This window comes from Pectinophora gossypiella, chromosome 17 (genome assembly GCF_024362695.1).
Source record: "Pectinophora gossypiella chromosome 17, ilPecGoss1.1, whole genome shotgun sequence".
Lineage (NCBI taxonomy): Eukaryota > Metazoa > Arthropoda > Insecta > Lepidoptera > Gelechiidae > Pectinophora > Pectinophora gossypiella.
This window is the reverse complement of record NC_065420.1, coordinates 8,339,487-8,360,273: the sequence shown is the minus strand read 5'-3', so window position 1 is coordinate 8,360,273 and position 20,787 is coordinate 8,339,487. Positions and strand designations below refer to the sequence as shown.

The following is a 20,787-nucleotide window of genomic DNA, read 5'->3' as shown; positions in this document are numbered from 1 at the left end:
GATTTTCCCCACTTTTCTTTAGTTATTGCAGAATTGCTTGCCAAATCCAATGGGGAAGGTCTCGTGTACTCAATAAAAAGCTTATGCGCGATAAGGGCTTTGCGGGCATGGGCAACTTGAATTTTACGTTTGAAGTCATTAGTGTTCACGTGTAGGCGTTGTACTATATCTTTCCAGTTCGGCAACTCTCTTATATCTATACTAAATTTCTTCTCAATGAGTTTAATATACTCTTCTACGTCAAAATCATATTCGTTTTCATCTCTGACACGAATGTGTTTACAGTTGATGATCTTCATGGTTGAAGTTCTCAGAAAACAATATGAAAACTAGAATGTAAATCCTGAAAGCGAGGACGGAAACTCAACTATGTATACGTTTTTTTAACAATCAATTATATCATCCGTGTTATGGTTGCTATAAATTACTATTGTATGACATCTAGTGTGACATTTTTTATTTTTATACATGACAACTTTTAAAAAAGTTAATAAAAAAGGTAATTAGTTTAAAAAAGATACGATATTTCTTTAAAAAATATCCACAACAACGTAGACATCAACCCATTACCGGAAAGGATAAAAGATGGGAATAAGATATATGGGCCACGACTAGTAAAGTGCGGTCACACAGGGGAAGTTTTTCAATCGCAGGTTTTTGCAAGCGTTATAACTCAATAATAAAGAATATACAATAAAATTCAATAACATAATAAATCTTTCTGTCTATCAATAGGTTGGCTATGGACGCAGTGCCACGCGTGTTGCTCAGTATAGCACTGGCATCGCTTCTCCCTGTGGCGTCTCCTGACTCCCAGGACCGACTGGCTAAGGAGAACATCCCACATTCGCGGCAGAAGAGGATCCTATGGATCACCAACGATGGTCGACTAGCCCTTCCACCGGGCACCACCATGACTATCACTCCGTCAATGTCAATGCCGTTTGTGCGACACCCGCCTAAAGGGTTCCTGTCGAACATGACAGTCAGTTTTCCATTCACAAGTAAGTACTGGTACTGAATAAAATATACATCGATCAACGGAAATAAAGAAAAGAACAAAAATCATAAACAGCCAATGTACGGAGGGGTTATGGGGCATACTCCTCCACGCTGCAAATAAAGTACTGCTACTTAGTTCAGACTGCAGGACAGCCCAGTTTTGAACGCATTTAGAGTGCAGCACGTATAGATTGCCCGATCAAATGGTTGAACGATTTGCTGCGCTCGCATATCCGAACTAGGCAGTCTATATAGTATGCACAACTGATGTGACAGAATAAGGAATAATACTACGTACCGGTGTAGTAGAACGACTATGAATTGTATGAATTTGTTTATTTTTTGTACACATACATAAATAGGTTCCAAGTTCTGATGACTTGAACTTAATGAATTACAGGTACACTGAAGTACGAAGTGGAGTTCAAAAGTCAGTATTTACAGGTTTAAATTGTAGAAGCTTCAGTAGCAGTGTTGATGTAGAATACGTAGTTGTTTTAACCACTTGTATTTAATATAGACAAATTATTTAAGGTAATTATATTAAATTATAGGTACGAGCAGAAAATAGTACTAGGAAAATAGTCATGTAAACTAATCTGTAGTAACTTCAAACGGACAGTCGGAAGTTTGGTGATATTATAGTGCTTCCAATAGTTTGTTCCTTTTTGTTAGAATAGACTAACAAAATGGATATGTTTAACAAATTGGCTATAATATCATCTTTTATTCTCTTATCTAATATCAAGTATGTGTTTGCAGTTGATTTCGACAAACTTGGATTGACTGATAACGAGAATCCTTACGGAGAGCTGCCGCCAATCTTTGCGAGGTCTATGGGCAGAGCAGCAGCGTCAGTGATGGCGGACTATGTCGGACAATATCTTGAGAGAAGGCTCGGCAAGAGGCAGGAGCGAGATGTCTCCCCCGACGTTGAGAAGATGGTCCTCGACCGGTTACATGGCGGTGAAAGGTATCAGCAACGTCATAAATTAATAGGAATATTGGGAACAGCCACGGGAAAGCGATTGCCGGAAAAGGGTTTAGGCTGTTTTCTCCCAAGAAAGTTTTGTCAAAGCACAACAATATAATACAAACAACAAAAGTGCAGTAGAATTAAATGTGTGTCAGGAAAATTTCTACCAATACATTTACCTACTTATTTTGAAACAATGACCAATATATCCGACTTTGACTTCCGGAAGGGGGTCAAGTCAAGTATAATATATCAATTGTTGGACCACACACAAAACCTATTGTCACGTATTTCAGAGTGTAAAGCCTTTTTCATACGCTAGTCAACGGCGACTGAGCAAATGCAGTGTAACATTAGGCATTGTTGCATTTACTAGAACATGGTAGCACGGTAAACGAGAAAACGGTAGACAACACAGTAGACTGTTTGAAAAGGACCTACTGTTACATACGTATGACAGTAGCCGAGTAGCATGGAATACAACCAAAGCAGTTACTTTCACTTTCAAACCAAGAACATACATCAGATATTCTGTCCATGAATTCTGTCTACAGGAAGACAGTCCTAACGTACGCGTTTCGAATTCCGACATTGATTGGAAATTAGGCGCCAGTTGTTATATAAATAGAACTATTACTACTTATTATTCAATGTGTAAGGAAGTCTATTCAAAATAACAAAACAACGTTTTAGTATTGTAAAATATATATTATGTGAATGGGAAATTCCAGATCAAAGATGGTTCTGTATCGCGAGTTGAGAATAAACAAAGCTAATGTACTTATCAGAAGTCAATAAATAAAATGGGGTCTAATTTGTATTAAAGTACATAAGCTCAAATGTACTGAATTTTGGATATTTTGTGTTTGTGTATAAAATCTTCCTTTTATGTTTTAGAGCGTTACTGTACGGAGTCGCAGAGGACATGTTAGCCAATTTCGGAATGGACGGCAAAGAATGTTTGCTCCGAGCAATTTGTGAAATACACGCGCATCCCCTCACCAATTTTGGATTTTTAGGAGAAGTCATGAAATTATTTTTCACGTAAGTAGAACTTCTTCTTATTTTAATTATTACTTTCTAAAAGTACTTATTGCACAAAGCGTTACAGGAACTTACACAATGGTAGGTAGTAAGTAGAGTTTAGTCCATCTGCTTTTAACTTTCAACTTCAATCGTCTTACTTTTCAGAAAAAAAAATAGCTTCTTCTGGATAATAAACAAACAGACCACGTTCTTTCTTTCTGTCAGCACCTCTTCCCCTCTCTCACTCTCTTTCTCTTATCTTTTATATGTGTGCATGTGTAAGAAAAAGGTGTATTTCTAATCCTTACAGGCCCAGTCGGTCACCATACGCAAGTCTCCTGCAGGAGTACGTGGATGCTCAGAAAGCGGGCGAGTCCGGTGGCGAGTGCTGGCCCTACTACCGACTCTGTCCCAAGAGTATATTCATGCCCGCTTCTAACAAATACTCGTAAGTATTCTAAAGACTTGGGGGAGGCCTATGCCCAGCAGTGGGCGTCGTACGGCTGATGATGATGATTCTAAAGACTTATATTTTACTAGAACCAAATCATTTATAATCTAATCAACTGAACTAATCAACGAATAACAACTTTAGAACCAATGAGCTTTCCAGGCTACATTTCCTAAAAAAATAGAGAAGGCGCTGTTCAGATTTAACGGGATAATTATCTATTTTGTCATTTCTTGGGATACACAATTATTAAAAAATATAATGTAATGGCAGAGGTGTACCTAGAGGTATAAAAAGTAACCAGGGTCATGGGGAAGCTTTTACCAAAATTATTGAGTTTCTTCATGATTACAAGTTTATTTAAGAAAGTAATAAATTATTCGTGGATTTTTTTTTTTCAAAATGTAGGTACCTACTTACAAGCATAGTAACATATTATAACATCAATGTTTATAAGTAAGAAAATTGTTTTGCAGAAAAGACGCAGAAGACCTACACAGGCGGCAGGAACAAGAGAGCATCGACGAGAACAATATAGAACTGAATCTAAAGGCAATGTAGATAGAGCTGAGAGTTAGACCAATAGTGATGTAGAGGCTGAGCGAGCCAGTACTATCCCAAATTTAGTGTAGCGCCCGACCAAAGTTGTTCGTGTTTAGTCCTCTCTTTTATTTATTATGTAATACATAAGTGCCATTCCCTATCTCTATTTTAAATCCTAAAGGCCTGTTTCATAGCTTGCTGATAATATTGATAGCCTATTTCGTCGTTGCCAATTTAATAGCTCTTATGTTGCCCTCACCAAATTTATTTTTTGTCAGGACCGAATAGTATTTTGCTCCTAAAACATTCAGTACAAACTCTTGTGTACGTAAATATCAATTATCTTTTAATATTTTTAACACACAGTTATACAATACCTTTTTGAGGCGGAAGTATTTTTTTAATTTTTGTAAAATTGACCCGATTGCACATAACAGATTTTAAATTGGCAACGATTTCTCACTTAGGTACTAAGTTACATCTGATTTACAGTAGGTTAGTTAGTATAGTACCTCCTGTAAGTCAGCCGTAGGGCGCAAAGACCTTTTCTGCTTTTTGGTACCTACTACTATCTGTCAGATAGGTTTTATGGTTGTAAATAGGCTTTCAGATAGAAGATGAAACAGCGCCTAAACCTATTTTAAATACTTCTACGACGATGGAATAAAGTAGTCTTTTTGGAAAAGAAAATTCTATGGAAAGTTATATATTAAATAATTTTATACCTAGTGTTAAGTCGTTCTATTTATTTACTCATTCTTATAATGCTCGTCTTATTGTTATGGATGCATTTCTTAGTTTTAATGAAAGTCCTACTTAGCTAGTGATTTTTGTAATTTTTAGATAATAAATTGTTTTAAATGAATTGTTTGTTTTATTCTTACATTGAAAACACGGTAGGAATACCACAATGTGATAATAGATATCTATAATCAGGTCGATATTGAGGCACTTTTGTGTAGTGCATTCAATGAATACGTAGTTGATACGTTGGTATTAAAGTAACGCACACTCGTGACGTCACCGGAATGACGTTTCCCCAAAAGCTCCCAGCCCCTGTTATAAAGCTCGTAAACGGTCCGCAAGGGGGCGTGCGTTGCGAAGGTTACGCGGCGGAGCGACAATTTCTATTTTCGGACCAAAACTCTGCTATGATTAAGGTAAGGGCCCGAAATCCAAGTGTTTATTGTGTGAGTGGGTTTTACGAGTGTTCGTGCAAACATAGTGATAATATTTACACATTTACAGGCGCAATATGTAACGTTTGTGTGTATACTCATGTTGAGCGCTATGCTGGAAACCGCCTCTATAACAAAAAGGAGCTATTCGGATCGCTCCGTCAAAGGATACATCACAGAGGTACAGGAAAATTTATATTTTGCGTAATTCTCTAATTGAGAAATAATTTTGACAACAAATCAATACGTCTGTAATCTGTAATATTTTTATTTACTCATAGGTAAGTTTTAATAACGCTTGGATCATAGAGATGATTTTAACTTTGTTTATATTATACCCAAGTAAATCATTATTAGTTACGTCTTGAAAATATTAAGACCAGTTCTCAATATGCATCAGATTAGTTCAAATTAAGTATGCAAATGAGACATTTCATGTTTGTAGGCCTTTATAACAGGACATTTTGGAGTCTTAACTTTGTTTCCAGAGGACATGTTGGTGGAACGAAGTATGTAAAGAGGAATTCCAAACGTTGTTCAGGTGTAAATGTCCGTCGTGGTCGTACTGCCGGAGTCCAGGCCGCTACTACAACGCGGTCTGCTCCATGACAGAGACCGGGTACATCTGGGACCAGCCCAACTCCGAGTGGCGAGGACAGTAACGAGGATCAACTCATAACATGGAAACACCCCGCCTTCGCAGCCCACTTACTTATTATTTAACAAACTGCTCAAACTGTTGCAAAAATTATGTATACAGCACTCCCCGAGCGTACCAAATTCTAACAACGATTTCTATTTGAGACTGATTTAGCAAAATGAAATCAAATTTCGTCTTCTATTTTCATATTTAGCCTAAGAGACCCCTAATTTCGTTTACTTCCACGAAATCGCAGTAAAACCTCGTGATATCTATGTTTGTCTCGACCAATTTTGTTGTTAATATTATTGTTGATCGTAAAAATAAATGTATGTTTATTTAGCGATAGTTTCATTTGTACTCGTGTTTACCCAATTTTGACCTTGGACGTGGATAATTGATGGCTGTTGAATGTTGGCAAGGAAGCCCCGGTGAAGCGCGCATGCGTGCTCGCCTTCCAGAAGTAGGAATCAATACTCGCAATACAGCAAACCTCGCCACACGAGATCACATCACAACAAATCGCTCAAAATGTTGCCGCTATTACTGTTCCTATTTGCTCTACCTGGTATACGTTGCGAGCCGGAGACAGTGCGGGATAACTTCGACTATTTCAGTTACGGAAACAACGAAGATATATTGAAAAATCTCGATCTACATTTGGTGAGTACGCTATTTACTACATACTTGGCAGTCACCTTGAAACTGTCAGTAATAGGCTGTAGTAGTAAAACATCATTGATTTCAGCCTAAGGATGAAGTAGTGCTACGGCCTCAAGAGGTGAAGGATTGGCCGCAGCAATCTTTGAACGTAGGACAGATAACTGCGGTGTCTATAAATTCTTTGGGACAACCTGTCATATTCCACAGAGCCGAAAGAGTTTGGGATGAGAAGTAAGTGTGATAACTTGAAAATAATGCGATTTTCATGTGATATGAAGATACTCAGATGGGCTTTTTCTCCTCAGCACGTTCAATGAATCCAACGTGTATCAGAATTTGGACAAGGGTCCAATTATCGAAGACACGATCTTGGTCCTCGATCCACATACAGGCTCTGTGCTACACAGTTGGGGGGCCTATGCCTTCTACATGCCCCATGGACTGACGGTCGACCACCATGATAACGTGTGGGTCACTGATGTCGCTAAGCACCAGGTGTTCAAGGTAAATTGAAACCATTCATACCAAATTACCCATAACAATACCCGCAGCCACTCCTGATGTGTGGTGTATATGTGTGAATACGTACCATGAAATTATCTAAGTACATAGTCATATAATCGAATAGATCTTTCCAAGTTGACTAAAAATATCGAATCGTAACTATTGTAATAGACTGAATTAAGTTTATTATTGCCAATCGCAACATTACGCATGTGATATGATGATATGAGTACGTCATCGGAATTAATTAGGAAAAATATTTTGAGAGAAGAGTATATTTCTTTTAACAACGCGTAAACTGTTTCATGATTTTTACACTACTAGTCTTAACTGTGGCAGGTTGTTAGGTATATAATTGACCGATTACGCAACCTTGATGCTCTACGGTTGTAATTGGAACAAGTTAGTTTCCTTTTCAATAAACTAATCTCAGCTCGTTCATATTTTCAGTATTCCCCTACGAACCATAAGTACCCCGTGCTGACGATCGGGGAAGCCTTCACGGCGGGTTACCCGTACAGACGTCGCGTGTTACTATGCATGCCGACTTCAGTCGCCATCGCCACCACTGGCGAGATTTTTGTAGCTGATGGCTACTGCAACAACCAGATCCTGAAATTCAACGCTGCAGGGACTCTCCTACTCGCCATTCCCTCGTACTCAGACACGCTAACCTTAAACTTGCCACACAGCATCACGTTATTGGAACATCTAGATGTCGTCTGTGTGGCTGACAGAGAGAACATGCGAATCGTTTGCCCAAAAGCGGGATTGAAGAGTTATGTGAAGTTGTTGGAGCCGGCGACTGTTATCGAGGATCCGACCCTGGGGCGAGTGTTCGCCGTGGCGTCTCATGGTGATACCATCTATGCAGTCAACGGGCCCACGGCGCAGAACATCGCAGTTAGAGGTTTCACCGTCAACGCTGTCTATGGAAATATCGTAGATACATGGGAACCTGCCACTGTAAGTGTTTATTGCATTGCACGTTGTAATTCAATAAGGGTTTATAATCCTTCACGATGCTATCGTAAAGCATGTTACTTTATTACTAATTAATAGGTACAGTTTATTACAAATTAATTCTGATTAGATATCTAATTATAGTAGAATAGTTTAGTGCTGGAATACTTAGTAGCTTGTTAAGTAAAGCATCTCGTTTAGAACGGTCAGCTAACTGAGTAACAACTAAGTAAATTAATTATTTATTGTTTCAGGGTTTCACAAACCCACATTCGCTGGCTGTAACCCGGAACGGGTCCCACCTCTACGTCACTGAAATCGGCCCCAACAAGATCTGGAAGTTTGAGCTCACCGACGTATATGACAAGAAGTAGAACGTCTCATCAGTAGACCTACCAGTAGAACAATTATTCTCAGCTTTACTTAAATTTAAATTAATAGTGATGCTTCAACATAGGAGTGCGAATCTAATTCGCTGTCGGTTTTTTTGGAAAGAGAACGTCTAACTCTGATATATCCTATCAGTGTTTCAAAATGTATCAGTAGAAATTCGAGTTCAAAAGATTAATTTCTGCTAGTGTATAGGTAGATACATACATACATACATAAACTCACGCCCGTAATCCCTAATGGGGTGGGCAGAGCCACAAGTAATCAAAGACAACTTGCAGCCACTGTTGATACGAAGTCCAAAGATGGATATGATGAACCTTATGGTGATAAAGGATCAGCCTATCGCCCATAACATTAGTCCATCATGTTAGAGGACACAATCCCTCTGTCGGTTTTTACGACATGCCCGGGAAGAGAAGCAGCTGAACGTATAGGTAGATTGTAAAGATAAAAATACATATTATAGAAAATGTTTAAAGGTTCCTGACGATTTATCTTTTGTGACGAAGGAATGGTTGGTAAAGGATATTGTCATAAAACAAAGGTCCAAAATAATCACGCACAGAATCTAAAATTGGATACTTACATAGCTTAAACGCAATCGATAAAATACGTAGTTTGACTATGATTTTTGCGCGCGCATTTTCATTGAAAGGCAACGATACGTAGCGCGAAACAACTTCAGATGATATATTTTCATACAGTAGTAGCTAGACATCTGGTTGGGGTGGTAGCTAGTCATATTAAAGGGCTTTAAGGATAAGCCACACTTGGATAGGGTTTTGTTTGCACGGCCAGTACCCTAACATAAGTACCTAACCTCTTTCCATAACAGTACCTTATAAGTCTGTATACTTATGTTAGTGTAGGAAGTGTTAGGCCCGTATTAATAAACCAATCTCAAGTTCCGAGTGTCAACTCAAGATTGATCTCAACTGGTAGTGCAGAAGGGAATAAATATTCCCCACGGCACAACTGGTAGTGCGGCTTGGTAGTGCGGTGGGGAAGAAGGGCAAGTATCTGTTCTAGGCCGAGAAATAAAAAAGAAACATGAGTTCGTCTCCAGCTGCTACTTGAGATCAATCTCAGCTGAGTTGAGCTTAAGTCATGTTTACTAATTAGTGACAGACTTAAGACGTTGCTCACGTCTCAAGTCAATCTCAGCTGAGACGCACTTAAGATGACGTTTGAGATCGATCTATTAATACGGTGTGAAGTGTGGCTTATCCTGTAAACTCACTAGAGATTTTAAGCAATCATTAGCACCTTCCATCTCGAGCACCGTAGCCAAAATTTCGTCAAACTTGGACCAAAGAGGATTCGGTATGTTCACAAAGAAGTAAAAATTCAAAATTTGCATTCGGTAAAAAATAATTCGAATATAAATAAAATAAATAACCGGACTTCGATGTTTCATTTACCTTTGCATAATAAATAATCAAACAATTTTTAGGTGAATAAGTATTATATTTTTATTTCTTAGGTTCCGTTTTATAAACGCACTTATAATATAAAATAAATGGAATATATCGTAAAGGAATTTACAAAATATATAAAAATATTACTAACAGATAGAATAAATAAGCTAATTTAACAATAGTTTACCTACCTAATAGCTCTCCTACTTTCTTTTCTTCATTACCTTCATGAAAAGAACCATATCTGTAACAAGAACAAAACGAATTATGGGCTTCAGTTTATTATAATTTTAATTAAAAATATATATATTAATGATAACGTAACTATATGTATAGAATCTGAGTTACGAACTTGAAGTGGTAGGGCACTAGATTAGCCTCAAGAATGAATGGCGGACAAAATGTGGCAACAGAAGAGTTGGCACCAAGAAGTAGACACCATCCATTGATCTTTTATACTCACCATCACCATGGCTCGACCATTATAGACGGCGTTACGGCTCACCACCTATCACGTTGGTCTAACAGAAAGCTCGATGAGGTGTGGTTTACTTAGTTCAGCTTGCGATAGATGTACCTCTTAACTATCCCAATTCGGATATAGTCGTGAGCTTATGATGTTATGTTATGTACGTTCACCATCACAGACGGCGATACGGGTCACCACGTTGGTATAAAGCGGTGAAATGCGGGTTAATCAGCTGTATGTACTCCTCAAATGGGAATATAGTGATGAGCCTATATTGTTATTAAATACTCACTGATGAAGATGACCATGACGACGGCCAGCATGATCCACAGCCAGCACTTCCACGCGCTGCGGCTGTGCACTGCCAGCCGCTCCGACTCCACTTTCAGAGATGTCAGGTTGCGATCAGTTAGATCGGAGGACTTCTTCAGTGCCTGGTGGAATACCGCGATCAGATTCAGGATGTTTTAAAGAAAGGTCAGGTCAAGAGTATTCTAAACCGGCGAGCATGCATGAGAGTGGAAGAAGCGTAAGTGGTGTGACAGGATCGTGGAATTCCACGGTCTCTGCCTACCCCAACGGGAAATATGCGTGGTCTTATGTTAAGGAAATTCTACTTATAATTTTATGTTGGAAATTGAAATTATTTTCATTATTGTGATTTCGTGCGCTATGACTATAAAATCGTCGGTCCCGGGTTTCATATCAAGACGAACCCAAGTAAGGCGGCGTCAGGCGGGTAATACTAGCTTAACACGAGAGGCATTACAACTGTGAGGGGTTACGGTATTGTGTGTTGCGTATGTATGTGATGTCAAAAAAAATCTGCATCAGCAGGGTCGACATAGGTTGCACTACCGCGCTTAGCGCATTAAATACCGCGGGTTTCGACCAATAGACACAGGGAATGCTGTAGCTGGTGATGTGTGTGTCGAAGCAAATGGAATTCTACAGTCTCTGCTTACCCCAGTGGGAAATAGGCGCGAGTTTATGTATGTATGTATGTGTAATGCTGTAGATAAAAGTTACACGATTATTGGCGACAAAAGTCGCACCGATTTCGGTAAAGTCCTGTTTTAAATAGGTACCTCAGTATCATTCCTGATGATAGTACTGGCTATCTGCGACTGTTCTTTAAGATTCTTGGTAAGCATGACCATGTTCTCCGCAACTTTCTCCTGCATGTTTTGATGGTACTTGAGCAGAGAGTCAATGTCCTCCTGGCTACTGCTGTTGCTTGTGAAGTTTGGTGCCTTGATGATGTTCCTTTTGCGAAGAGCATCGTCGCTGTCATCTGGAAAAGGATTCGAGAATGTTATATTCATAATATGGTAGGTAAGTTCTGACAAAGTGTAAGCAAATGGTATGGTAAGCCTTAAGGAAATGGAATATATTTAATTACTACTTTTTTTAAATTGTTTGATTGATTCTTTTCAAGGAATAACATATATTATAAGAGTGACTCCAGAGAAAGGAATAATTCTAAAGAATAAATATGTGGAAAAGTAATTAGTCCAATCATTATGATGAGGGGTTAGTGTTTTAAGCAGAATTTCTTGTCTGTTTTTCTAATAATGTCATCATATTCAGGTTCAAGCAAATTTAATTTTTTTAGAATAAAATGATATATTTTTTTAATTGGTTGATTGATTTTTTTTAAGGACAAACAGGTAAGAATGATTCCAGAATTAGGAATAATTTTAAAGAATGTGTAAATTTATAAGTCTGATCATTATGAAAATTCTCTTAACACTTTTACTACAGTTACTTTAAAAGGGTATATTTCCTCCTCCTAAGAACCAGATGCCTATAAAATTAAAATCCCATTGTTTAACAATTGTGTCTGGAAATCCAGTTCTAATAAGATTAATTAAAAAAAAAAATTGAATGCTAACCCAATCCAAATAATTCAGATCTGAGCTCCACTCCATATTTAGCAACTGTCTTCTGGTGTATTTCCTGAGCAGAAGCATCAGTGGTCACTGTGGCTGCTCCATGGGAAAGCTGCTGGACTGCTTCTAGCTGGAATTATTATTCCAACCAATTCTTTCACATTTGTTTATCAATTTCTATCTGATACTTATCAACTACTCACCCTATTAAACTTACCTTTTCAATAGGACTATTTAGAGTAGCAGTCTGAAGTAGGCCTTTCAAGAAAGATGATCGTTTTGTGTACTCTGCCATTACATCTTTATGAGGCTTTCTGAAAAGGAAAATAATTTTAGGAGAACTTATTATTTTTACATTTCTAAACAATGTAACTGTGAAATTGCTATATTTGCAGCAAATAATATGAAATATTTCCAAGGGGCTCTGTTATCTTTATGAAATCATTTTTAACGTGTTTTTAACGCCTTTTCAACAGTTAGCAGGTAATGCTAAGCTTCAGTTGACTACTTACTCAGGGCCCGTTTTAAGCTCCGTGATCATATCACTCAAGGATTCAACGTACTTCTTCAGCCTCCAGTTCCCATCCACTGGCTCCTGTTTTGCTATCAACTCACATTTGTTCAACAGTTGTCTAACATTCATCTCTAAACGAGACTTTTTAGCCCCAATTGTAGCACTAGGTTTTACTTTATCTACCGCCATTACGCAAAGAATATTACCTAGCAAGATTTAATATTATATTTATTATAAATTTTATTAATATTTTGAAAAAAATAAAATCAATTTCGATTCGATCTTTTCGAAACCGTGACATACATTTCGTACAAACAAATGTCACTGTCACTATTTTTTTCTTCTGACCATTTACCAGTTAGGCTAAGATCATAAGACTACGATGCCTAGTTGTCAATATGATAAAACAGCAATACGGCACGGGAAGGCGCAGCAAGGCAATATCATTACTGAAAACGCAAAAATATCCTTCAATCTTTTGTCTCTTTGCAAATATTCAGAAAAAAATATAAAGCTTTTGACTCCCCTTCAAAATGTTGGAACATAAGTTTAAATTCTATCTGTATCTTTAAAGTAAGTATGTGATTTTTTCCATCTTCAGAACCAAGGGACCGCCCTGAGAAAAAACATACTATCGAATAAAGAACAACAAAGCAATTTTTGTTTTTGGCCCATACATCAAAGCTCAGCATCAAAGCTTTTCTATTGTTTTCCATGTAAATGTGAATAAATAAATTAATATTAAGCTGAATAGGTAAAGATTTTTGCCCGTTATTTAATAATAAAATTAAAACCATAAAAGTCAAATATTGCGCTTTTATAAAAACATTTTAGTAAACCTAAAAATGTGTGATAGGTATGTTTCATTTTCAGTAAACTTTTCATCAAAAAGAATTTGAATAAATAGTAAGTTTTTATTTATTTACCGATACACTTAACTTATCATTAGTTTATAACTTTTAATATTAATACTTTATAATATAACTAATGAAATACACGCGTTTTTCTTTTGCAGCGGGTAGCGTTATAATCATGCAAATAAAATAATAGGATTGGTGGCTGTTGTCAAATTGGCTTGTCATCTTCGTCCGGCAAAGCTATTTTTGAGTTACAATAAATTGCAACAAAACTAGTTTATAACGAGTATATTCATCAAATTGTACGTAAAATAAAACAAAATCGTTGAAAATGGTAAGTTCATTGTAATATTTTCTTACGTTTTGTACGGTTATAGGTTAGTTTATTTCTTCTTGCTTGGTCATTCTCGTCTATAACAATTGTCTTCTCTTATTTACTACAGGCTCGGCGTTATGATACACGTACGACTATATTTTCGCCGGAAGGTATGTGTATTACTTTGCTTACCGTTAATGTTAATGTTTAAAGATCAGCTTTTTACTCAAGTTGGAAATGTCTTCAGGTCGGCTTTACCAAGTGGAGTACGCGATGGAAGCCATCAGTCATGCTGGTACATCGCTGGGCATCTTGGCCACTGACGGCATTCTCCTCGCCGCCGAGCGTAGGAACACTAACAAACTTCTAGATGAGGTGTTTTTCTCTGAAAAGATCTACAAACTGAATGATGACATGGTCTGTTCTGTGGCCGGTATCACGTCTGACGCGAACGTGCTGACTAATGAACTGAGACTAATTGCTCAAAGATATTTGCTGCAGTATGGTGAATCTATTCCTTGTGAGCAGCTGGTTTCGTGGCTCTGTGATGTTAAGCAAGCATACACACAATATGGAGGTATGTGAATTGTAAAGTACCTACTAGGTAATAGCAATTGTGGTTTGGTTTTTGTGAACATACATACATAAGATCACACCTATTTACCTTTGGGGTTGGCAGAGGCTACAGAATTCCACTTATTTTACTTATATAAAATTTCTTACATTGTTTTAAGTTTACGCGGTAAGAACCCGTTACTATGTGCTTTAATTATAAAATTTCTTGTCTAGTGGCATTACTAGCTTATTAACATTATCTAGTTTAACTTCCCATACCAAGTGTAACATTCGTCTTTAATATTGACCAGGTAAGCGGCCATTTGGTGTATCAATCCTGTACATGGGCTGGGATAAGCACTACGGCTACCAGCTGTACCAGTCTGACCCCAGCGGCAACTACGGTGGCTGGAAAGCCACTTGCATTGGAAATAATAGTGCTGTGAGTTTTTAATGTACATGTTTTTTTTTTAAGTATGCTTATATGTTTCATCTTAACTGTATTAAATTAGGCCTTCTTAGTTGATTTAAGCACTTTTAGTTTTGATTCCAGCAATATTTTTTATAACATTTCTATTGAATACAATTGTGAAAATAACTAATTTTTACATACATAGTATACATACTCTAGTATATAAACTCCCGCCTATCCCAACGGGGTAAGTGGAAACTTTGAAATTCCATTTCTTTATCTAACTTATAGTCATTATAATTTTACAGGCTGCTGTGTCGAGTTTGAAACAGGAATACAAGGAGAATGAGACCACCCTAGCAGAAGCTCAAGCTCTGGCCATCAAAGTCCTCAGTAAGACTTTAGACATGACTAAGCTTACTCCTGAAAAAGGTAACAAAACAATTTTTTTCATCACTTCCAAATAGGTATTAAGCAATAATAGTAACTAATGATTTGTTTATCAGGAATCTGATACAGGCTAATATTCATTAGCCTATTAAAAAAACTGTTTCCCTTCACCATTTGTACCCTCTAGTAGTTTGATAGTTCTGTGATATTATAAATGGTAAAGTGTGTGTGTATGTATGTTTGTTCCGTCTTTCTCGTTAAAATGGAGCCTTGAATTGACGTGATTTTTTAAGTGAAGATAGTTGAAGGGATGGAGAGTGAAATAGGCTATATTTTCTCTTTCTAACCCCCCACTTCCCTGAAATTTGGGGCTGGAAGTTTGTATGGAGTATTCCACATTTTTAAGGTAGATAGCTAAAAACTGGTATGAATAAGGATAAGGTATGCGGACTATTTGTGACTGGTGCATATTTTTTTTGTGAAAATCTACCCCCAACACCTTCAAAGAGGGGATGAAATTTTATATGGGACTTTTTGGGAAAAAGTTAGTGAGTTAATATTTTTTTGTTCACAATGCAAGTGAAACTGCATAATTATAAATAATTTCACAGTTGATGGGGTAGGTCATTGACCTCATAACTCTAATCATAAATGAATGAAAAAAATCCTTTAAAATGTTTTTAAAGGAAGTCCTTTGAAAAAAGAAAAAAATATAAAAAATGATAAGAAATAATAATAAAAATAAAAAAAGTTCTTATATTTACTTCCAGTTGAGATGGCGACACTGACTCGTAAGGACAACAAGACTATCATCCGAGTGTTATCCAGCGCGGAGGTGGAGGCGCTGATCGCTGACTTTGAGAAGACAGAAGCTGCTGCCGAGGCCGCCAAGAAACAGCCTCCTAAGTCGTAAACCTAGCCTTTTATACGATAAGACTATTCTTTTATTTGCACATTAAATGTTTTACATGGTAATGGACTTGAGTTTTTATATTTAGATTAAAAGTTATCTAGATAAGTAATCTAATATTTTCATTAAAAGTACTGAATAATAATACATAACATAAATGAACAGCCTATATACGTCCCACTGCTGGACATAGACTTCCCCTCAATCAATCGGAGGGGGAATGGAGCATACTCCACCACGCCGCTCCACTGCTGGTTGGTGGAGCTCTTTTACAGCTAATACGGCCAGGACCAACAGCTTAACGTGCCCTCCGAAGCATGGAAATATCTTACTTTTTACTGGACAATCAGGCGAATCAAGCCTGTAAGGTCTTTACTAAACAAAGGACAGTCTCACAAAGTGATATCGAAGGATATCGACAATGTCCCCGTCGGTAATCGAACCCGATGGTGACCACGGAGGTTGTAAAAATAATTTAAAAAAAAATATGTGTGAATAATTAATAATACAGTATGATAAAATATTGTCATTCTGTATTAATTTCATACTTTTGTCAGAATTATAGAGAGAACTCAGAACTACATTTTTCAATATAAAAGTTATCAATATTTCATTATATTAAAATATTATATAAAGGCTTACAGACCATGGATCATTTTGACCATTAATTATAACACATTTGTATGACACTTGGAATCAAGACATCGCCTGTCGCATTTGTGCCCTCCAAGGGCTTCCGGAGGGAGCCCTAAATAAAAAGAAATAAGGGCTATTTTATTAAAAACACTTTATTCGACGTCAACCACACACGTATTAGGTCACTTACACAATAGATACTTAATATTATTATTTATTTCTACAATAACAATACAAGTGTTTATACAAATATAAACAAACTTAATTTTAAAACGACATAATACACGTAATTAGTATTAGTAGTTGATTTTGTTTATTGCTATTTTGATTGGAATAAAAGTGAACCCAAATACGCTCATACAAAACTGGATAATTTTTATACATAATCATAAATTATGCTTAAAAACTAAAATTTTGAACCATTCAATGTTGTGCTTACCTTTTTATTTTTTGTGTCTGTTTTCTTTTTATTGATTATTAATTAAAAATATACTTAATACAAATTAAAATCTTAAATTAATAATTTAGTTAAAATATAATTCACCAATCAATATCATTTAAACATAGTAAGTGGCAAACACTTTGTTATTCTGTATGTTACTGTACATAAACATCAAATAATTTACTGTATTTTTAAATGTGCTTTTTATTTTTAAGAATATTTTTTATTAGCCACTCACATTATCAACCACAATGTCCATTCACGCTGTACTACCCTCATCAGTGGAGCCAGCAACATTTAGTCACATATTTTTTCTAGTAGTAGACACTAGGTCGACAATCGGTTGGATCATGACGTAGAATAGAATAAACGCAACAAACGATATCATCGCTCCTGATATCGATGTTCCTTGGGAGGAGCTGAAGTAGTCCATGTTGAACCCTATGGCTATGGTCACAAGGCCCATGGAAACTGAAAATAGGCCGACAGCGACGTGGAGGATCTTAATAGGTCCAGTCTTGACCATCAGTCGAACTTTTGCGGAGAAAAGTGTCACGATGCCCGTTATGAAGCTTATGAGGGAGAAGCCAAGAGCTATCACACCTGGAAGGAAATGTACGTATTTGTATTTTAGAAGACATACAGTGTGTTATTGACACCGTACCGAATACTGCGGGGAACGATTCAGCTCATGATTCTGAGTTGATATCAAGTGGATTTTCCTGTCGGAAAATTCATGGCCATATTGTGTTATTTAAAATTATTTTCAGTTCTATGCTTTTGCGACGGAAAATTCCACTTGATATCAACTTAGAATCATGGTCTGAAACATCCCTGAAAGTGTTCGTTACGGTGTCACGAACACCCTATATGCTGTAAAATGACTCGGTTAAATATTACGAGGTGCAAATATGCTCCCGTCGACCGCAGATTTTATGAAATTACACTACCAATGCCCGACTGCTGGTAGCCGCCAATTGTCATCTATGGATTTGCCTAATCCTCTATTACTTCTGAAATTGTGTAAATAGATTTATGCTATTGCAAAACAGCGCTTTTTTTAAACGTAGGTACCGGAATATCGTACAAAATTCGAAATACATCGTCGGAGATAACCAAGAGAAGTGAGTGTTTGATAGCATTTTGTTTTATCAGATCTTACTACACATTACAAGATATCGTATTTTGCAATAGCGAAAATGATATTTGTCTTTTTAGGCGTGTTGTATTGTAACAAATAGCCTTCCTAATATAATGTTTCACTGGAGCTGCCCTGTACTGAGGGGCTATGGCGCATATTCCACAACGCTTTTTCCTTGCGGGTTGCTGAAGGACGACCGGAGTCAATTTAGAAGAGATCCTTTCCGTAATCGATCTAACCGGGAACCGACCCCAGGACCTCCGGTTCGATGGTTAAGTTATTAAGTCACACTACAGAGGCTGACATGTTGCTTAAAGTCTCAACGGTACTACAGAATTCTTTTAGGCGTTTCCGCCTCCGGAACTTGTCATATACTGTGGCTTAAGCTTTATAGTGAGAGAGAGATAGGACGCTATGTCCCTCTCTCCCTCTCGGTGTTTGGCCGTTACCTGCAGATCTCCCCATTCTCAGTGGAAACATACAGTTGAGTGCTACTGCCTATAGCGGAAAGAGTAACCACTTACCACAAATCCCATGCGGAGTGGAGACTTCCATATTGGTCTCAGCCAGGCCTAGGAATGTCCCAGCGATGACGAATACGGAGCCGATGAGTTGTAAGCATCCGTGGACTATACGCTTGCCGTCTGGAGACAGTTGGAACGACCAGGAGTTGTGTCGGTGTAGCGTCAAGATTGCTTCTACCAGGAATAACTGGTACTGAAATGAGAGGGGAAAGTTGGTTGATCGTATGGCAAATGGTTACTTAAGCTGGAAGAGGATAGCGGATAAGCCGGACGATCTTCGAATAGTGGGTATCATCACGGGTCACTATCAAATTAACAAGAGGCCCATCACCTCAGAGCTAACAGACAGTCCACTTTGTAGAAGATGCCTGGGTGCAGAACAAACTGTCCCTTGTAATCCTGGAATGCGTGAGTGGCAGCACAATGGGTACCAATCCTCAAACTAACGAGGTCGCTCAACGAAGCTTGTGAATATCGCCTGGTAGGAGTTAGGTCTGGTTACATAGTCAACGTCAGCACGCATAATGGACCACCAGTCTAAATACGGAAAACTGAGTCGACTAACATAACATAGGATGGACAGAAATGGTTATTGCAAAAGTTCTCGAAAGAGTAGGTAGGTAAGAAGGGTAAGTAGAAACTTCGACAGGCATATAATGGGCGTTATAAACCATATTTTAATTCATTAAAATTACCATAAAAGGAAAGTGTGGTAGAGCTTACACGAATGAAATTAAATAAAAGGTAAACGTTTAACGGCGTAGGTAGAGCAACGTTTAGCGCCTCTGGTTAGTATTTAACTGTTGTCTATATATAAACATAGGTACTTAGTTTTTGTTTTAATTTGACATGAAATAAAAACTTACTTCGTCATAAATATACGTCATGCACCTTTAAGATATTAGACGTCTATCTCAAGTGTCTGATTAAACTACTGATCTTACAAGTACATAACATTGGCAAATATGTTCACCATTGTACCTACTCATTTCAATAGGTGACAATGCTATAGATCTTAGGTATATTTATTTAGTATACCCTGTACCTAAGCAATATTTTCTATTCCTCGTTGAATTGCAGTTTTATGTTACCTATTACGTTAAAACGTACGAATGCGAAACAAATGTTCGGTGATAACGATGATTTCTCAGACCATTTCGAAACAAACATAATAGTAACAGCATTAGTGTCATAACATTAAACGATTACTTTCCAAAAACGGACTGACCACCACATCATTAATACAAACACCACGATCACCACACAAAACACTACGTACTCCTGTGCCGGCAAATATGATGTGAAGTTGTAAATTGCTGATGGATCCGTTGGGGGCTGAAGTGAGCGCGAAGTGCCACATCACAAACGTGACTATAGCCACTTGCATATGGTGGAGGAGGTTGACCAGCTGACAGATGGCAGTCCATGCTGCTTCCCAAGAGCTAGTATAAAGTTGGCCGCTCTCTGCGTCATATTCCGCGGACCCCGGCGCTCTGGTCACTTCAGCGTGGTACGGCACATGTTCCCGGACCTCATACATTTCCACCTTATCAACCTTCTCCATCGACTGCCGGCTCGTGCTCGGTCTATCCATCTTCCTCTTGTACACAGAATAGACCCCACGAACCACTGTTACAACTTACAACCACACCACGCGCTCGCATACAAACCAACCGACTCTCGTACTAAACTCTCAATTACATTTTATCCCAAGCTCTCCAGATAAAATTTTTTGAGTTGCAGATAGAAAATTGACAGTTTTCAGATAACTTGCGTAACTATGCGATATAATGGTGATAGTGGCAGATTAATCTGTAGGTACTGTTCTTTCGGAAGTGTTGAAATTTCTTATGCTCCTGAATAGGAGTGGTTGTGGTATGCGCGCGATATGTTGACCTAAATTTTATTGTTGGAGATTAGGTGTTTGTTACTTTTTACACTTACTTTGTTACATCTCCCGTGTGTTAAATAA

At 37.6% G+C, this 20,787-nt stretch overlaps 6 protein-coding genes across 7 annotated transcripts in view; 4 read left to right on the top strand and 2 right to left on the bottom strand.

Moving 5' to 3' along the window:
- Positions 1-4,863, top strand: part of LOC126374561 (uncharacterized) — a 51,507-nt gene extending 46,644 nt beyond the window's left edge. Inside the window, exons 2-7 of one of the 2 annotated variants that reach the window (XM_050021228.1) lie at positions 736-1,004; positions 1,403-1,432; positions 1,765-1,975; positions 2,876-3,022; positions 3,315-3,452; positions 3,932-4,863. In XM_050021228.1, coding sequence (XP_049877185.1) covers positions 736-1,004; positions 1,403-1,432; positions 1,765-1,975; positions 2,876-3,022; positions 3,315-3,452; positions 3,932-4,016 — 880 coding nt within the window. In that variant the 3' untranslated portion in view covers positions 4,017-4,863. The remainder of the gene's footprint in view (positions 1-735; positions 1,005-1,402; positions 1,433-1,764; positions 1,976-2,875; positions 3,023-3,314; positions 3,453-3,931) is intronic. The other variant, XM_050021229.1, reaches the window with a different exon arrangement.
- A 210-nt stretch (positions 4,864-5,073) lies between these two features.
- Positions 5,074-6,158, top strand: LOC126374660 (uncharacterized). Its single transcript, XM_050021351.1, has 3 exons — positions 5,074-5,158; positions 5,247-5,357; positions 5,665-6,158. Exons 1-3 carry the CDS (start codon positions 5,150-5,152, stop codon positions 5,836-5,838), a joined length of 294 nt encoding a protein of 97 aa, XP_049877308.1. The 5' UTR covers positions 5,074-5,149; the 3' UTR covers positions 5,839-6,158.
- Positions 6,159-6,274: 116 nt separating this feature from the next.
- LOC126374659 (peptidyl-alpha-hydroxyglycine alpha-amidating lyase 2-like) lies at positions 6,275-9,274 on the top strand. The gene is made up of 6 exons (XM_050021350.1): positions 6,275-6,479; positions 6,565-6,710; positions 6,785-6,983; positions 7,434-7,949; positions 8,201-8,531; positions 8,774-9,274. The coding sequence occupies exons 1-5, from the start codon at positions 6,348-6,350 to the stop codon at positions 8,318-8,320; spliced, it is 1,113 nt and encodes a 370-aa protein (XP_049877307.1). The 5' UTR covers positions 6,275-6,347; the 3' UTR covers positions 8,321-8,531; positions 8,774-9,274.
- A 545-nt stretch (positions 9,275-9,819) lies between these two features.
- On the bottom strand, positions 9,820-12,924 carry LOC126374585 (vesicle transport protein USE1). The gene is made up of 6 exons (XM_050021276.1): positions 12,631-12,924; positions 12,336-12,432; positions 12,122-12,248; positions 11,315-11,520; positions 10,519-10,660; positions 9,820-10,001 (listed from the first exon to the last, which is right to left on the bottom strand). Exons 1-6 carry the CDS (start codon positions 12,819-12,821, stop codon positions 9,961-9,963), a joined length of 804 nt encoding a protein of 267 aa, XP_049877233.1. The 5' UTR covers positions 12,822-12,924; the 3' UTR covers positions 9,820-9,960.
- Positions 12,925-13,670: 746 nt separating this feature from the next.
- Positions 13,671-16,141, top strand: LOC126374586 (proteasome subunit alpha type-4). Its single transcript, XM_050021277.1, has 6 exons — positions 13,671-13,823; positions 13,933-13,975; positions 14,053-14,382; positions 14,672-14,802; positions 15,081-15,204; positions 15,933-16,141. The coding sequence occupies exons 1-6, from the start codon at positions 13,821-13,823 to the stop codon at positions 16,073-16,075; spliced, it is 774 nt and encodes a 257-aa protein (XP_049877234.1). The 5' UTR covers positions 13,671-13,820; the 3' UTR covers positions 16,076-16,141.
- A 704-nt stretch (positions 16,142-16,845) lies between these two features.
- On the bottom strand, positions 16,846-20,492 carry LOC126374584 (uncharacterized). The gene is made up of 3 exons (XM_050021275.1): positions 20,095-20,492; positions 18,816-19,008; positions 16,846-17,753 (listed from the first exon to the last, which is right to left on the bottom strand). Exons 1-3 carry the CDS (start codon positions 20,407-20,409, stop codon positions 17,452-17,454), a joined length of 810 nt encoding a protein of 269 aa, XP_049877232.1. The 5' UTR covers positions 20,410-20,492; the 3' UTR covers positions 16,846-17,451.
- Between the last annotated feature and the right edge of the window lie 295 nt (positions 20,493-20,787).

Bases quoted from the DNA above. Each gene is read 5' to 3' on its own strand.
- LOC126374584 (XM_050021275.1), bottom strand. From the start codon at position 20,409: ATGGATAGACCGAGCACGAGCCGGCAGTCGATGGAGAAGGTTGATAAG. The intron at 19,009-20,094 runs GTACGTAGTGTT...CTCTCATTTCAG, and splicing joins TCATATTTGCCGGCACAGGA to TACCAGTTATTCCTGGTAGA. The intron at 17,754-18,815 runs GTAAGTGGTTAC...ATTTCCTTCCAG, and splicing joins CACTCCGCATGGGATTTGTG to GTGTGATAGCTCTTGGCTTC.
- LOC126374586 (XM_050021277.1), top strand. The intron at 13,976-14,052 runs GTATGTGTATTA...AAATGTCTTCAG, and splicing joins GACTATATTTTCGCCGGAAG to GTCGGCTTTACCAAGTGGAG. The intron at 14,803-15,080 runs GTGAGTTTTTAA...ATAATTTTACAG, and splicing joins GCATTGGAAATAATAGTGCT to GCTGCTGTGTCGAGTTTGAA.
- LOC126374585 (XM_050021276.1), bottom strand. From the start codon at position 12,821: ATGGCGGTAGATAAAGTAAAACCTAGTGCTACAATTGGGGCTAAAAAG. The intron at 12,249-12,335 runs GTAAGTTTAATA...TAATAATTCCAG, and splicing joins TAAATAGTCCTATTGAAAAG to CTAGAAGCAGTCCAGCAGCT. The intron at 11,521-12,121 runs GTTAGCATTCAA...ATCCTTTTCCAG, and splicing joins ATCTGAATTATTTGGATTGG to ATGACAGCGACGATGCTCTT.
- LOC126374659 (XM_050021350.1), top strand. From the start codon at position 6,348: ATGTTGCCGCTATTACTGTTCCTATTTGCTCTACCTGGTATACGTTGC. The intron at 6,480-6,564 runs GTGAGTACGCTA...CATTGATTTCAG, and splicing joins AAAATCTCGATCTACATTTG to CCTAAGGATGAAGTAGTGCT. The intron at 6,711-6,784 runs GTAAGTGTGATA...TTTTCTCCTCAG, and splicing joins GAAAGAGTTTGGGATGAGAA to CACGTTCAATGAATCCAACG.
- LOC126374660 (XM_050021351.1), top strand. The intron at 5,358-5,664 runs GTACAGGAAAAT...CTTTGTTTCCAG, and splicing joins TCAAAGGATACATCACAGAG to AGGACATGTTGGTGGAACGA.